Source organism: Falco punctatus (assembly GCF_963210335.1).
Source record: "Falco punctatus genome assembly, chromosome: 2".
Classification (NCBI taxonomy): Eukaryota; Metazoa; Chordata; class Aves; order Falconiformes; family Falconidae; genus Falco; species Falco punctatus.
In genome coordinates, this window is record NC_137581.1 from 31944664 (window position 1) to 31960467 (window position 15804).

General features: G+C 42.5%; 1 protein-coding gene across 1 annotated transcript in view; it reads left to right on the forward strand.

The window, feature by feature from the left end:
* LCP1 (lymphocyte cytosolic protein 1) overlaps positions 1 to 15804 on the forward strand; it is a 33027-nt gene that overhangs the window by 1068 nt on the left and 16155 nt on the right. The window contains exons 2-6 of the mRNA XM_080375834.1: positions 9277 to 9367; positions 11051 to 11202; positions 11974 to 12103; positions 13414 to 13546; positions 14064 to 14145. Of these exons, the coding sequence (XP_080231960.1) occupies positions 9301 to 9367; positions 11051 to 11202; positions 11974 to 12103; positions 13414 to 13546; positions 14064 to 14145 (564 nt within the window). The 5' untranslated portion in view covers positions 9277 to 9300. The remainder of the gene's footprint in view (positions 1 to 9276; positions 9368 to 11050; positions 11203 to 11973; positions 12104 to 13413; positions 13547 to 14063; positions 14146 to 15804) is intronic.

The following is a 15804-nucleotide window of genomic DNA, read 5'->3' on the forward strand; positions in this document are numbered from 1 at the left end:
AAGTTGGCCAGCTGGTGCCTCACTGCTGCAGATATCAAGTGAAGACGATCTCTAGCAAATGGCAGGCGAGATTGTGCCATGAGAAGTGCAGATGGATGCTCAGCGGTTTGATTGTCTTGATAAAAGCAGATCACACCCTGAAACATCTCATGTAGAGAGGTTTGGCCATGTATTGCCTCCCTCCCCTCTTGCTTCTCACACAGGGATGATCTTGCCCTCCCGAGATGGGGCCAGAGGGTCTGTGCAGGGTCAGGGGTGGGGCTGGGGAAGCTCTCCGGAGTGGACAGGAGACTTTGAAACCCCCTTTGTGGTGGGAAACTCCGCTGAGGAGAGATGCTAGAGCCACGAGGGACTGGGAAGTACCTCCCTGCTTGCTGGTAGCAAGGATGGGGATTTCTGCTTCAGTCCTGACTGTGAGACCCAGATTTGCTTAGCTCAGAAGCTGAAGACAGTGTTCACACAACAGGTCAAAAAAAAGTTGTATTCTGTTGCTGGTTTTGAATCTGCTTCCTGAATGGAAACCAAGGGGTTGGACTGAATACTGCTACGGTTATGCAGTGTTTGAGAAACTCATCATACTTAAACGTCCAGTGGTGACACTTCTCTCACCCTGCTCACAGAACCTACCATGCACTCCATCATGTTGTATAATGCTACCAAATTTTTTTTTTATCATGTTTCCTTCTGATTTCATTCACGAGCAGCTTAAAATGCATCTGTGTAGCATGGAGCAGAGCTATCTTGATAGAAATCCTACAGCAAAAGTCATCACCGTATGTTTTTTCTGAAGTATGAAAGAACCTTATAAAGGGGTTGAGTAAAGGGGAAGGAAGGAGATGGAGGCGACCAGGAGAGTACATTCAGAAATGTAGCTGATTTTCATACTATTAGCCCTTTCATGCAGAACAGCAGACTCCAGTAAAACGCTGATACAAAACATAAAATGTTTATCAAAATGAAAAATACATACGAAAAAACCTGAAATAGTATTTAGGTGCTACCAGACAGTGTAGGAGGCTCTGCATTGATCTCTCTGCGCATCTTTGCAGTTATCAAAGGGGAAAACTAGGATGGGAAATAAATCACCACCCCCAGATGAGACAAGCGGGGTGTCCCGGACATGGAGGCAGCGCTCACAGGGAGAACAGCATGTGAGCCATGAGGGCTGCCCCGTGGTGGGGACTCAGCAACCATGCCATAAATCCAGATTATTCTTCAGAGAAAAGGGGCACAGGAGGACTGTGTGTCCTACTGCTCCGGTTCCTGCTTCAGTTCCCCTTTGCACACTCAGAGACCTTACATCTCCCAGCATGGCACCATTGCAGGAGCGGGTCCCAAGTAGCAGGACAGCTGGTAAGGAGGGCTATGTTCAGATGTGCTCTCCATGTTCTGGTCTGGTTTGGTGGGTGGAAGAGCCTGATCACTCAAGGGCTTGCTAAGCCCCTATGAATCCCTGCTGAAATCAGCGAGGAGTCCTGCAAAACAGAGCAGAATACAGCTGGTGGTGTTGGAGCAACAGTAAAAGATTCATAAAACCAGGTGCAATCAGTCAAATGCAAATATAAAGTTTGCATCTAAAAATAATATACCCACCTCCTTTTTACAGCTGGAACATGTTTTTAATACTTTCCATGCACAGAGGAACTCTTTTCCTGCTAACAAGCTGGAAACAAGAGGCCACGTTCTCCTTTTCTTGTATCGGTTACGGGGCTTTCACAGGGCATTTGGGACTGAGTCAGTACATTGTGACCTGACCTTCTGCCGCTGGGTTGCAGCACAATGAGTACCTCACAGGAATAGGAAGAGCAGTTTTCATCTGTCTGCCTTGGGGTTTGTGTCACATCTGCCATCCCAGTCGTGATGGGGCAGGGGTGGGGTAGCTCCTCATACCTGTATCCAAAGCAGCCTCTCTAGGTGCTCCCCTCTTCCCCCACCTTAGTTAGCAAAGGTGGAACTGGGTGGGCCAGGGCTTTCCTTGTCAAGTAGGACATCTGTGGAATGACAGAAGCTGTTCGTCAATTTGGCTTGGTTTGAAAACCAGCTTTGGCCAAAAAAAGAGGGAAAAAAAATCACTGGAAACATTGGATAATCAAAATGTTTCTTTTTCTATATAAAAATGTTTTCATTTTAAAGCTAGCTAGCTTGTGTGGGTAAAGGGATAGAAAAGATAAGTGACCCAACAAAAAATGTAGTGTACTACGTCAATTTTTTCTTTTGTAAGAAAAATTCTACAGGCTCTGACTGAAAAATAATATGCACAGATATGCTGTCTCCCTGGTAGAATTTATCTGACAGATAAAAGACACATAAGGAGAGTATTTATGGGTTCACAGCTCTGTTTCTTCGGTTTCCTTGAAGGATTAGTACACCCTGCCACTAAGTGGTATATTGGAAAGAGATCTTAATTTCTCTACGAACCCTGTGGATTTTCCCTTCCTAAGCCCTGTTGACTCGTATTTAATTTAGGACTCAGGCATCACATTGACAAACAAGGTCCTTTATAAAATGGAACATTAAGAAAATAACTCATGGGCATCACCGTGTTGCTTTCTGAACAGTGATAAATGTATTTTCTCTGTATTTTCAAATTGTATATGAAATAATATGTGAAGTGCAACAACTTAATTTCAGTGCCTGCACACTTGGTGAGATTTTGCTGTCTTAAAATGCCTTTGAGGCAAAGATTGTCATTTAATGTGGGCTAAACTGTGAGTATTTATCATGTACCAGGGAGGAACTATTTGCCATAACTTCAGAAAGACTCTTCTCTGTGTTTTGTATGCTGGTTTAAACAGTGAGATCCCACCCCAATTGAAGGTACTGTAATCCAAGTTACATATTGCTAACAGAGCCAAGCGTGTTTCTGTCTACTTTAGGATTTAAAATTTAGCTCAGCATCTTTGAGGAAATTAGAAAAACCTCTTATCCATGTGTATAACTATAGCTATTTAAATAGGGAAATAGTCAAACCACTAAGTGCACAACTTGAAAAACAAACTTTTTTTTATGAACCACCTCAGGTGTTCAAAGATCTTGCAATTTGTGCTTCTTAAGTAATTTTCAAAGTTGTTATGTAAGAAATGCATCTAATTGACAAGTGGTTCAAAACCTGATGGTATTTGCTGATGCTGTCAGTCATGGTGAGTAGCTGGCTAGATGGTGACACTCACCAGCAAGGAAGTAATATATGGATTCTAGTTTTTACCTTATATCATTAGCAAAAAAAAGCCCTATCACAAAAAAACGTCCACACAATCTGCTTGAAAGCTGTGATGCCAAACAAGTATAAAGGACATGTGTGGGATTGTTTATTTGTCTGAGATGGCTGGATGCCCTCGAGCCACCGTGGCAATTTATCACTGCTCCAACCCGGCAGCAAGGCTGGGGAAGTTTAGTGTTAATGCTACTGTCCTACTTTGCTGTGGGTGCACTATGGATCACCCTGCTAGTGGCGGGATACATACAAACACATTATTTCGATCAAAACTGTAAGAATAACAACAAATAATAATAATTGTAAGAGAGAGAAGCATGATAATAGCAAGTATGCTGAAAATATGAAGTTTAACTGGGAGATAAACTATGCTGAATTATGTAGAAAAAGATGTTTGACATATGTTTGGCCAACAAGAGAGCTTTGCCTGTTGCATTTTAATTTAAGATTTTTGCCAATAAGCACAGGATGAAACTTTAAAATTGAGGAACTTCTAGGCCATGCTGTTGTGGTTATAGCATTGATTCTTCTTTCAACACGAGATCCACTGAGTAATTTCTCTTTTTCTCACCCCTTGGTGAGAACTAAAATAACAAAACTTGTCTCCAGAAGGAAAATATTTATCAGAGCCTAACTCATAAATCTCCTCTTTTCTTGTCTTCCCCTCAGCCCTTCCACACTGTAGAAAATCAACTGACTGAGACATAATTTGAACAGAAATGCATATGGATATGTAGATTTACATGTGGGACCTTATGAGGGAAAGGCAGAGGGAAATATTTCTAGGGAGGATTATACTATCAGCGATATTCTGATGAGTGACAGGAATGAGGAGGGCCCCAAAGGTGCAAGAAGCATGGAACAAAGATCGACTATGCTCAAGATACTCTCTTTTCCCTTGTATTTTTCTGGCCTGCAAGATGCTTCAGATCTATCACAAGAGTTTCTGCACAATTCTGAGGCCACCTCTGTTACTCCTGCCTGCTGGTGGCACTGTCCAGGGCGGGCTGCGTGTTGTGGGAGGATTGCTGGTGGTGCCTCTTTGCTATCAGCTAGGAGGGAAAGGCTAATGCAGAAAGGAGCTGGGGAAGTATCCCCCAACCCTTATGGAAAGCTGGACATTTGGAAATTGAATTTGTGGATGAGACAAGAAAGAGAAAAGAAAAGGAACTGGAGCTGAGAGCTCTGATAAAGTAAAAAGCAGAGCTTTGTGTGCGGAGGGAGACAGTCTTACGCTGCCCCATGCAACTCTAACAGCTATGTTTTGCAACAGCATGTGCCTCTTGCTGCATCACTTTCAGAAAAAATAAAAAAGTATGAAGAGAAGACAGCAGAAGAAATAGGGGAATGTATATATGATGGGGAACACATATGCAGTTCTTTATCTGATCACTCCAACAGCTAGAGGCGTTGTTGTATTACTAACAAAGCACTAGTACATTAACATAATAAAGCCCTGATGGTAGAAAGTGAGTAAATATTAGTAATTTGTTCAACTTTCTCAGCACCAAATTCACAGTTAAATCATTCCTGACAACTTAAGTATGTGTTTGTGAAATGTGATGTTGCCCCATGAAATTTACTTTTTTGCTTTGGGGAAAGGTACAGCTTCATGTCTAGCTGTAAAGTGCAGTTTCACACCTTCAAGGCTTTCATTGCCTTGCTTGCAATAAGGCTTAAACACCAGAGAAGTGGAGGAAAATATGAAACAAGGTAACCATTTAATACAAGCCTTGGAAACCTTGAGGTTTTAATGGATTTGCCATTTATTATTTATATTGCGTGGTGGGTGCACACTTTGCCAACTAATGCATAACCAGGCAGCTTCTCAGGCTATGGTTTCAAAATTGAAAGAGATGAAAGAACATCAATATTGCTGTGTTTCAATTTAGAGGTAACGTTCAGGTTTGAGATTATTTTAGTTCTTCCTTTATATTCCAGACTGAAAATTGTTTGTTATTAGATCTCTTAAAATATCAGTGTGATAGTAGGTCCTTCTGAGGATAAGGTCAAATAAAAGGAAGCTTTACGGCATGGCTGTAATGTATTGGTTTGGAAATGATGGCAGGAAAGGCAGTGCTTCGTAGAGGCTCTTTTGATATCAGTTTGGTACGATTGTCAGCAGCTTAGGTGAGGCTATTTTCCCTTTTTTACATTAATCTGTAAATCAACAGCCTTCTGGGGAGGAAGAAGTAGTTTGCACAACTTTATTTTTGCTTTTGCAATAGTGGGTTTATGCTGTTTGGCAAACAAGAACGAAGCGTCACTTTCAGGCAATGTGTAATCCAGATGTCCTGATGCCATCTGAAGCTCAGTCTGTCTGAAGGAGTGATTTTTTTCCTTCTGAATTTTTATTACCATCCCTTTCTTTCTTGTTGGCTGTTCTGCTTTCTTGCTCTGACCTGTGGAGCTGTGTTCCCCTCCTCAGCATCCTGCCTCCACATACAAGCATGTGCTGACTTTCATCTTGTTCTCTCTAAAGAACCTCAGTTCTTTCACTGATCTTTGATCACACCAAGTTCAAGATCCTTCCTCCCAGCTGCTGCTGACCTTTAAAATCTCATTTGTGCTGATAGCTAAGCCATTTGCATTTGTTCCTTCTCAAACTGCCCTCCCTTTTGCTTGTGGTTCACCCTTGCCCAGCCTTCTCTTTGCTTCTTGCTCTGCATCTCCATGCTCAAAGCCATCCCCAGGTTCTCATCTGCTGATTTTCCCTTTGCTCCTCTCTCAGCACCTCAACAGCCACTCCCTTCAAAGAAGCTGTTTCAACTAGTTCATATTACCTGTCACCTCCACATACTTTGCTGCTATACCACCCTCTGCATTTTTTTCTCGGCATCTGTCTTGTCATACTGATTTAGCAAATGGTTTGGAGCAGAGCAGTGCACCATATGCTTACAATGCCTTGTGGATTATCAGTAATCGGACTATTCACCCAGGGTTGTTGGATGCCCTCTTGATGGGATGCCTGAGGTATTTTCAGTTTGCACTGAGGATGATGAAGTGCTGGAAGTGCTTGACCCCTAGAAGCAAATGACCCTGCTCTTGGCTGATAACATTAGTAAGAAAATATTGGGCCAAACCTCCCCTACCATTACCCAGAAGCATTTTACATTTCTATGTGCCTAGATATCATAATTTACTTGTAATGATCTAAGCAAAATAAGCAGTTTATATACTGAAAAGTAGCTTTTTGAAAGTGGGTTTGCTCCTTTTTGCTGTGTGTTGCTAAAGCATTGGACTTTTACTCTCTTGATTTCCCTATGTTTTGCTTTTACTACTTGAACAATTTTAAAAAATGACAGTTATTTTTAATTGTGAATAACCCTGAAATCTTTAATCTGCAAATTCTGATTTTGATTAATTGAGTGTAAATGTGTGGGCTTTCAGTAACTTCACAGAGATCTTCTGGCTGCGGGTGAGCCTGGAAAACGTGCAGCGAAGACTTCTAACACTTTTGCTGCCTTTATTATGTCCCTTGCCAAAGCCAGGAGTAGAGGTAACCCTGAGACTGTGTAGAGGTGGGGATTTTCTTGCTGGTATGGATTTTACATGGCAGATGTACTGTGATGGGCCTCAGTGTCAAACCCTCAGAGAGGTGATGGGTTACGATGCACTTGACCTGCCAGAAGAGCTGCACAGATGACAGGACGGGGCTGGCTGACAGAGGGTGCCTGTCCAAATCTCACTGCTGCCTAAACAGAGAGCTGGTTTTTAATCAGCAGCACCAGGTGATGTTAGATGCTGGAGCTGACAGGCTGGAATGAAGAGATACTAAGGACATGAAAATGCAGAAGAAACCCAGTTGTGTGTTGGGGTGGGGAGTGACAATACCTCCATCACCCGAGTACAACTACTCCTTAGGTCCTCAGGACCAGTTCTCATGCTTGGTACAGATTCATCTGACTTCTCAGCTAGGTCTAACCACCTTTACAGCACAGTGGATAACATTGACCTAAAAAAGATGTCAGAAGGATTCGTTACAGCAAAGCCCTTCATCCTATTATGTGTTATTAGTATAAATGCCCACACACGTAAATATATGTACTATTAGTAGGGTTCTTTGTATTTAACAGTTTGGTTAGTTACTGATCAGAGGCAACAAATTATGCAATCAAGAAAAGTCCATTTTATGTTGGTGATAATTTTTTCTCAAGTTTGTAAAACTCTTTGCAACAGTAATGTTGTAGGCAACAGCCTGTGGTGTTTCTATCTGTTAAGCTCTAGAACAGTCTTAATGCTATTAAAAGTTATGTCGCAAATTACATTGCTTAATCAAGTGACTAGACTGGAAGGGATGATCTTGCAGTGGAATATGGATTTTCTTGCTGATAGTGTAAGATTTTCATGTGTCCAGGTGCATTTTAGGTAATCCACATACTGCAAAAAACCACAGCATGCAACAGAAGAAGATTGGTAGTGAGGAGTCAGAGGCAGGAAAGGTACCAGGATGAAGGAGCGAGACTGGATCTAATTCTACCTGAGTATATATAACCTAGTCATTATTTTGCTAGTGGATCACAGGGCTTTTTACAGGTAATGTTTGAAAGTAAGGTGGTTAGAAAAATTTATATTATATTAGTATTTCGGCAGCAACCAGCAGCTCTGTTGTGCTAAAGCTGCACCTGGGTTCTCGTGCCCCAGTATGTGACTGCATTGTGGATTATGCTGCATTTCTCTGCATATGAAGGTTGGAGTGAATGAACAGATTTTTCTCTGGAAGCTGTCCTCGCCCTAAAACCACAGTGATGTGGCAAAAAAAAAGGGTGCGCAATGCTACAGGGAGACAGCAGACAAAAAGCTAACCCCATGAGATTGCCTTTGGGCTTTCAAAGCCATGTCCAGATTGGCTCTCACAGATAGAAGGAATCAATGCACGAGTTCAAGACAGCATTAGACCTGAAGCCCAGATAGGCTGTAGCAAACCTCTAATTTTTAAAATTATCCCTGTATATCCTTCTATAAAGTTTGGAATCTAAGCCTCCATGATGCAATGCTGGTTTTAGTCTGGGAATGAGGTATTTCTGATTTTTTTTTCCCCCCATTTGAACACTGTAGCTACAGCAACCACTTTCCAGGATCAACTCGGGTTTCCATTCTATTCTATTTAAATAGTTGCTTGGTTAATTAATACTTAAAGAGACATAGGACACTAGAGACATTCTGACAAATATAGAATAATAGATTGTCTCCTGAACAGTTTCCTCATGAATAGATGCAAGGGACAGTAGGTGCACAAAAAAGCAGAGGGGTATAACGTGCATCTTTTGGCAGTGTATTAAATAATATGACAAAGGGAAGTAAACTTTCACTTTCTGATTATTAAGACAGGTGCGTAGAAAGGGAAAGTCTAATCCTTCCTCCTGCTTTATACCTTTGGTGAGAGGAAAGGCAGAAAAACTCCTTCCAGCCACCCATTCCTAAAGTGCCACCCGACCCCAGGCACTAACTTAGGTACCCTGTGGGCAAGTGCCTAAACTCTCCCCATAGCCAGGAAGAGAAGTAGCCCTCTGGGAAGCCCGACCTGGTGCTCTGAACACCTTGTGAAGGAGCTTCTCTCCATCCACCCACCCCGTAAGGGTGACCAGCCTCCTCATTAGGTACCCGAAGGTAGGCGGTGCAAATATTCCCCAGGGTTCAGCTCCAAGCCAGCCCCCCAGGAGCAGACAGGGCTGCTGCTTCTCTGCCGGCACTGCTGAAGAAGCACATGGTGAATTGTGTTTCCAAAGGGGGAATAACAAGAGCCAGCACAGTTTTGTCCGCTTTCTCCATGAGAAACAAAAGTTAGCAGAGGTAGGATTTCATTCCAATTACATTAGTATAAATAAAACTGTTGGGATTTTGAGCAGGGCCTGGGAAAACAACAGGAGGGACATGGATTTGTATGTCATGTACGCAGGATTTTACCCCTTCACTTGATTTTGGGATGCACAGAGGAACTGGGTTTTCAGCTATGGGGAGCTGTTCCGAGACTTTCAAAAACCAAGTGAACCCCCCCCTTTTTCATCATGATAACAAACCCAAAAAGTCATCAAATAAAACCAAGTGCTTTCTTCTTGCAGACCCGCCACTCGGAGAAATAGGAAATGGCGTCAACAGCACACTTCTCGGAGGAGGAGATGGCAGAGCTACAGGAGGCTTTCAGCAAAGTTGGTGAGTACGGCAAACAGGAAAGGCACTGCTGAAGTGTGAAGCTGTAGCAAGCTCTTTTCTGATGTACTGACCAGCTGTGAGGAAATGCAGTTTACTCCAGCGCTGCTGCAGTGTCACAGGAACCGCAGAAACTCCTTTTCCTGCCACTGCGGGCCTCCTGGGTGAAACCACACCAGCATGCTGCGGAGCAATGGCTCTTGCTGGAGAGAGATGGCAAGGTGATGAAAGCAGCATTTATGAAATAACCTCAGAAGCTGTAGAGAAAACCATGCTGTAAATAATTCTCAAGTGAGTACTCCCTGTGGGGAGGAAGAGTCTGGAGAAGACAAATGTCCAAATGGTTACAAAATTTGTCATCCCTTTACTATGACCTTTCAAGCCCCATATATTTTTAAACTGTGTGTTTCCTTCCCAAGCCTTTAAAATTATCATCTGATTTGTCTCCTGTAAAGTCACGCAGACCCATCGCTGTCTGCCCACATTCTATAAAAAGGTCCTTGAGCTTCTGACAGCTCACATAACTTTTATTAGCAGATCTGTCAGCCTGGCTGGATTATGTGTTAACCAGTTGTCCTTGCTGCTTCAGGTGATGGTTGTTCAGCTTCTAGGCACACAGTAGCCCAGGCTGGCAATCTTAAGCATCTGGTCACTGTGTGCCCCGTACACCTGATGTACTGACAAGGCAAATGCTGGATGGAGGCTTTTGTTCCTCTCCCAGATATTTCACTCTCCAAGTCCAGATCCTTTTGTTGTATGACTGCAGAAATGGATAGGATGCTCTCTGCAATCTGTATTAATCCGTGCTACTGATGCTGAGAGCCGAGTGCCTTTTTGCAGCGTGCAAGGAGTGACTCATATTGCAACTTACCACGCAGAAAATTGGCACACACTTCTTTAAAATCACCTCAGCCTCTGGGCTGAGGAAGAAGAGCCTGCAGAACAAGAAAGACACATATACATATACATATCTATATAACACTATGTACCTAACCATAGTGTTTTAACAGAAACTCTCCATACAATAGATTCAGTATACTTCTTTATCTTTGGAGATTTTCACAGACTGCTGGAGAACAAAGGACTATTTAACCTGTATTGGTGATCTCATAAAATCCTACCCTGGATCTTGCAACAGGCTCAGCAGGACTGTCTATGTTAGCACCATTGCAGAGAAACACCCATGTTCTTATTTTAAGGATGACATACGCGGTTCCAAACCTTCATGACTTCCAATGATACTAGATGCAGAAACAGGCTAAAATCACCAGTTATATCTATAAATATATACACATGTAAGGTGTAACTGTATTGCACCAACTCCATTTTCTTTAGCTGTTCTGTAGACAGGATACTCCCTCTATGAATCACATGTTTGTCTATATGCAAACCTTGGATAGTCAGTTATATCCATCTAAACTTAGCTTTGTTAAAGTATTACTATATTCTAAACCATATAATTTCATCACTGTGAGGTGGGGTATTTTTTGTTAAATGGTGATTGTAATTTCTTCATGGGGCTGAATGGTTGAAAATACACACCACAATGGTTGAAAATACTGAATTTCAGGAACCAAACCTTTATATATAATGTACCCTTCCCCAGGTAAAATAAAAACAGCCTTTGTGTGCATAAAATTTCATTGGGATGATGTAGAATCTAAATGTTGGTGACAATCTTTGCAGATATCAGTGGGAACGGCTTCATCCATGCCAATGACCTAACAGATGTGTTGAAGGCAGCCAACCTCCCTCTCCCAGGATATAAAGCCAGAGAACTCATTCAGAATTTGACAACCACGGGGGATGGCAGGATCAGTTTTGATGAATTTATTTCAGTAAGTAAGATGTTATTTACTTCAATAAGATGCCAGGTGGGATACTCAAGGTTGTCCCCAGGGCACAGCAGAGGCACAAGCACAGGGTATCCTGGGCACCTAGTTAATCCAAGGAGTCCTCTGGTTGGAAAAGATGAGAGCAGAAGGTAAGCAAACTAGAAATCCTGCAATTAAGTGGGACAAGTTCTATGTACATAAATGCAGCTGTGTATTGAATACATTTAATACCTTTCCATTTGGTTGGAATATGCAGTGGCATAAAGTTTTTCAGTTATAAGTTGCAAAAAGATTATGTTCTGGATATATGGTTATGAAAAATTTCAGCAGATTGAAACTAAAAACTTTATGGGGCATTTTTTCTATTTAAAAAGCTTCTTTTCCTGGTCTGATCTAGGACAAAAGCAAATGCTAAAATAAAAGTGGATTTTCCTTGGGATGGAGAAATAGATTTTTACTTGTCCTGTCTTCAAACCAAAACTGTTAAAGGCCCTCCTCCTGCACATTTTAGCTCTGTTGTTTCATACCATACACATGTTGGTTACTTAGCCGATCTTTGTTCACTGCTCTGAAAACAAAAATCTGCACACGATCCTGTTCTACCATGGCAGACAATACACAGATTTTATCCAGTATATACCACTGAATAACGCACAAGCCATGCTTCCCTATGTACATATGAAGCAGAAAGGACGTGCCTCCTGGCCCAAGAGCTCACTGTTTTAGCTTGGTTCAATTCTCTGAAATCTTAAAATTGTCTCTCATGCTTGAAAGATTTTCCAAAACCTGAAGAGTGATGATGTTGCTAAGTCGTTCCGAAAACAAATCAACAAAAAGGAGGGGATCTGTGCTATCGGTGGGACGTCCGAGCAGTCCAGTGCCGGCACACAACACTCTTACTCAGGTACGTACAGCTGTCCTACACTGACAGCAATGAGGAACAAGCGTGCCCTTAGAGATCATCTGCACCTTATCTCAGTGCAAACCCAGCTGCTCTGGCCTCGGTGAGCTTTGGTGGCTGTTCAGGCAAGGCTGGTGCAAGGCAGAGTTGTGAAGGTGACAGAGGTCTGGAGCAGGGTCTTTGTAAAAAATAATGTGAGCTGGTTTACTGGGGCAGGCAGAGCTGTGGCTACGGGAGGAAGCTCCAGCTGGCTTCGCTTCCCTTACCTTAAGTGCATTGCAGCTTTGCTGGGGAACAGCCTCCTGGCATGGCTGTAGCAGCACAGAGACTGGCCCCTTGCTGTCCCTGCTCACAGGGAGGCAGGGCATGGGTTCCCCATTGCTGCTGACCCATTTCCTTGTACATTTTACCAGTAGTCCGGTAGTCTCTCTGTAAACTCACCTGTAACCAAATGGTTCTTGACCTTTTTCTAAAGATGGCATGACCCCTATAAAGAAGGCTTTTCTTCAAGCCTGTTTCCCCAAGCTGAAAGTTTGGGGCAGCCATGGTTGCTTCTGTTGCCTCCTGTGTACAGCCCACTCTGAAGCAGCTCCACAGGGAAGAAGTCCCACCCTTGGCTGCCTTCTCCATGGGCAAGGGTGAGGAACTGACTTTCTCCAGAGAAGGGAGAGTGGAGGATGCTACCAAGGCCTCCACCCAGCTGAGCACAGGGGACACCATCTCTGAGCTGTTGGGGGCTGTGTGAGCTGCTGCTGGTACAGGATAGCCACATTTCAGCCCTGCTGGACTACAGGCAATATTTGCCCATTACCTTCTCAATGCTCCTTGTCAGAATCCAACCCTGGCCACGCTCTTCTAAATATTGCATGTGGAGGGTGTAATCTACAATACAGAAATCACTTATCTGAACTTATTTGAAGTTATGTGGGGTTTGGATTTAGCGGAGTGATACAGCAATGCACTCACATTACGGTGCAAGTACGTATTACCCTTAGCAGAGCGTAGCAACTGCAACATGCAGTTGAATCATGAGAATTTCATTATCAGTCTCTGTAATGTGCCTGCCCTCATGATATTGGGCAACCCCCGTCAATGGGACAGAGTATGGAATGAGTATTACTAGCTCAAACCCATTGCTGTCTTCAGCTCATTTGCCTCCCTCCCTAGAGCCTTCTTCCCTTGTAGGCGTTTGTTGATCGGTCACACTGGTGGGATAGTCTTCCCCGCAAGGAGCTCTGCCTTTGTAAGTAATATGATGGTAGACATATTGCTACCATATCAGCAAACTGATGGATTTGATGTTGTGTCTACAGAGGAAGAAAAGTATGCCTTTGTCAACTGGATTAATAAAGCTCTTGAGAAGGACCCTGACTGTAAGCACGTGGTCCCAATGAATCCAGAAACAGATGACCTCTTCCAGGCGGTCGGTGATGGCATAGTGCTTTGGTAAATAATACCTGTCTTTCTCACAAATGGGAACTGTGAGCCTCCAGAAACTCACCTCTCTGCTTAAAGGGAAGCTGCTGACTACATTAAGCTCATGAATCTTTGCTGATTTAGGGCCTTAATAATGCTAGGAGTTTTGTTTCTTTCATCTTTAAAAATATAAAGCTTCTTTCATGTTAAACGAGAGTTTTTCCTTGCCTCTGGAGCCTTGCGATACAGTGAAATTTGAGGAGTTACTTGGTTTTATTTTTGTTCAAGAACTTTTAGGGGTTCACGTGGCAGCACGAGGTAGTGAGTGCTTTCACAGAAATTTTCTGCACAATAAACTTCTCACACCACCTTGTGGCATTCTTGGCCACACACGTGTAGTGCAATCTGCATGTGACCCAAAAGAATTGCTCAATTCAGTAACTCTCCAGCATTTTGGCTTGCCCTACAGAGTAGTGATAAAAGCTCTATCTGTATTTTGTGTTCACATAGCTAGTAGTGTATTTCTTACTTTATCTTTTATTTCCAGTAAGATGATCAACTTTTCAGTGCCAGATACCATTGATGAGAGAACAATCAACAAAAAGAAACTCACACCCTTCACAATACAGGTACTGAAATACAAGATTCTTTGCTTTTCCTTTAGGATGCTCTGATATACTCAGAGCAAAGGCTGGGGATACTATAGTCCTGCCCAACACAGTCAGGCAAAGTTGTTTGTGCCAAAGTGAGATGCTCAGGTCCACATCGTAAACCCATAAAGACTTATATTTCTGTTTCTTTCCAAACATGTGAGCAATCTCATTAAACAAACTGTGTTTATATTTGCACCTAACCCAATGTATGTTTACCAGTTCAAAGCTTGAGATGCCTTTGCGGCAGGTGCCGTACAAATGCAAGAGCAACTCGATAATGTGGTGACCAGTCTCAGTTGGAGCAGCTCTCAGAAGGCTGAACCCTGCATACAAGGTCACACAGGCACGGCCATGGACTTGAATTCACAACTGCTGTGTTGCAGTCTGATGTCCTCACCAAAATATTAACTGAGATCCAGGAAGCACTGTGATATGCAATGTGCCTGAGACGGGACCATAGTCTTTGCCTGCCTTTTACAATCCATGCTATTTCACCTTGAATGCTGAATCCCTTCTTTATTTCTATTACATGCACACGTGTAAGATTTAACCATTGGACAAAAAAGCAAATTTTCACTTTATAAAGCTTATTGTGTTTCTCACGCAGCAGTACGTAGAGAAATATTTTTATAAGAACAGCATCTATATATCTGGATACAGAATATAAATAGATATATGGAATAGATATGAACTTAACCCAGTTTAGCCCTCAGCTACTCTGATTTGATGGAACATTAGCCGGGCTCAAGTAAGCTCAGAAGCCATTAAATTGGATTTTTATGCTGTGTACCACATCTTTCAGTTCTAATCATTTTGGTCAGCAGCATAGCTTAGTGATGCAGCTCAGATCAATCCCTGTCACACATAGACATGATTTGATCAATATAGCTTCCACTTTAACTTAACCCTTTTACAGCTGTCTGGTGGAGAAAAGGTAATTAATTTGAAATGCTCCAATTTTTTCTAGCTTATGAGAATTTACACTATGTCTCTGCATTTTATATCTAATCAAATCTCTCTGTCACACCAGTGGTGAGGAAATTCATGTGAAAAATTGAGACTCTGTGTGATAAATTATATTTTCAAGACTTCTGTCTGCTTTACTTATCCTCTGTTTACCAAGCCACCTTTTTGAATAGCTTAGACCTGTGGGTCAGGTTTTTTTATACTCTTTGTTTTAAATGGGAAGGAAGTGGAAAAGGAACATAACATTCTTGAAACCTCACCTTCTTTCCACCCCTCACTATGAATCACAGCATCTCTCTGCTTCCACTGAATGCTCCCAAACCAGGACTCCACGCTCTGAAGTTCAAAAAGAAAATACCCAGGCTTGACCTGTTCTGACCTTGGCTGAACTGCAAGGTTAAAAACCTCAAGTGTATTCATACTGATTCCTATGACCATGTGCTTTTTGTATACCTTGCCAGCTAGCAAATTATTTGTATCTTAGGTGTTAGGGCTTTTGTTAGGGCTGTTTAGGGAGAGCTGAACCTGGAATATCTGCCAGTCGATTGGGCTATAACTTACCTCATTCCTCCATGTGTGCAAGACTGAGAAGAGCAGAGCTTGCCCCATGCTGAAGCTAATTCTGCACTTGATCACGTGTTTGCGCCTTAGCTATAGGGAAAGCCTGGC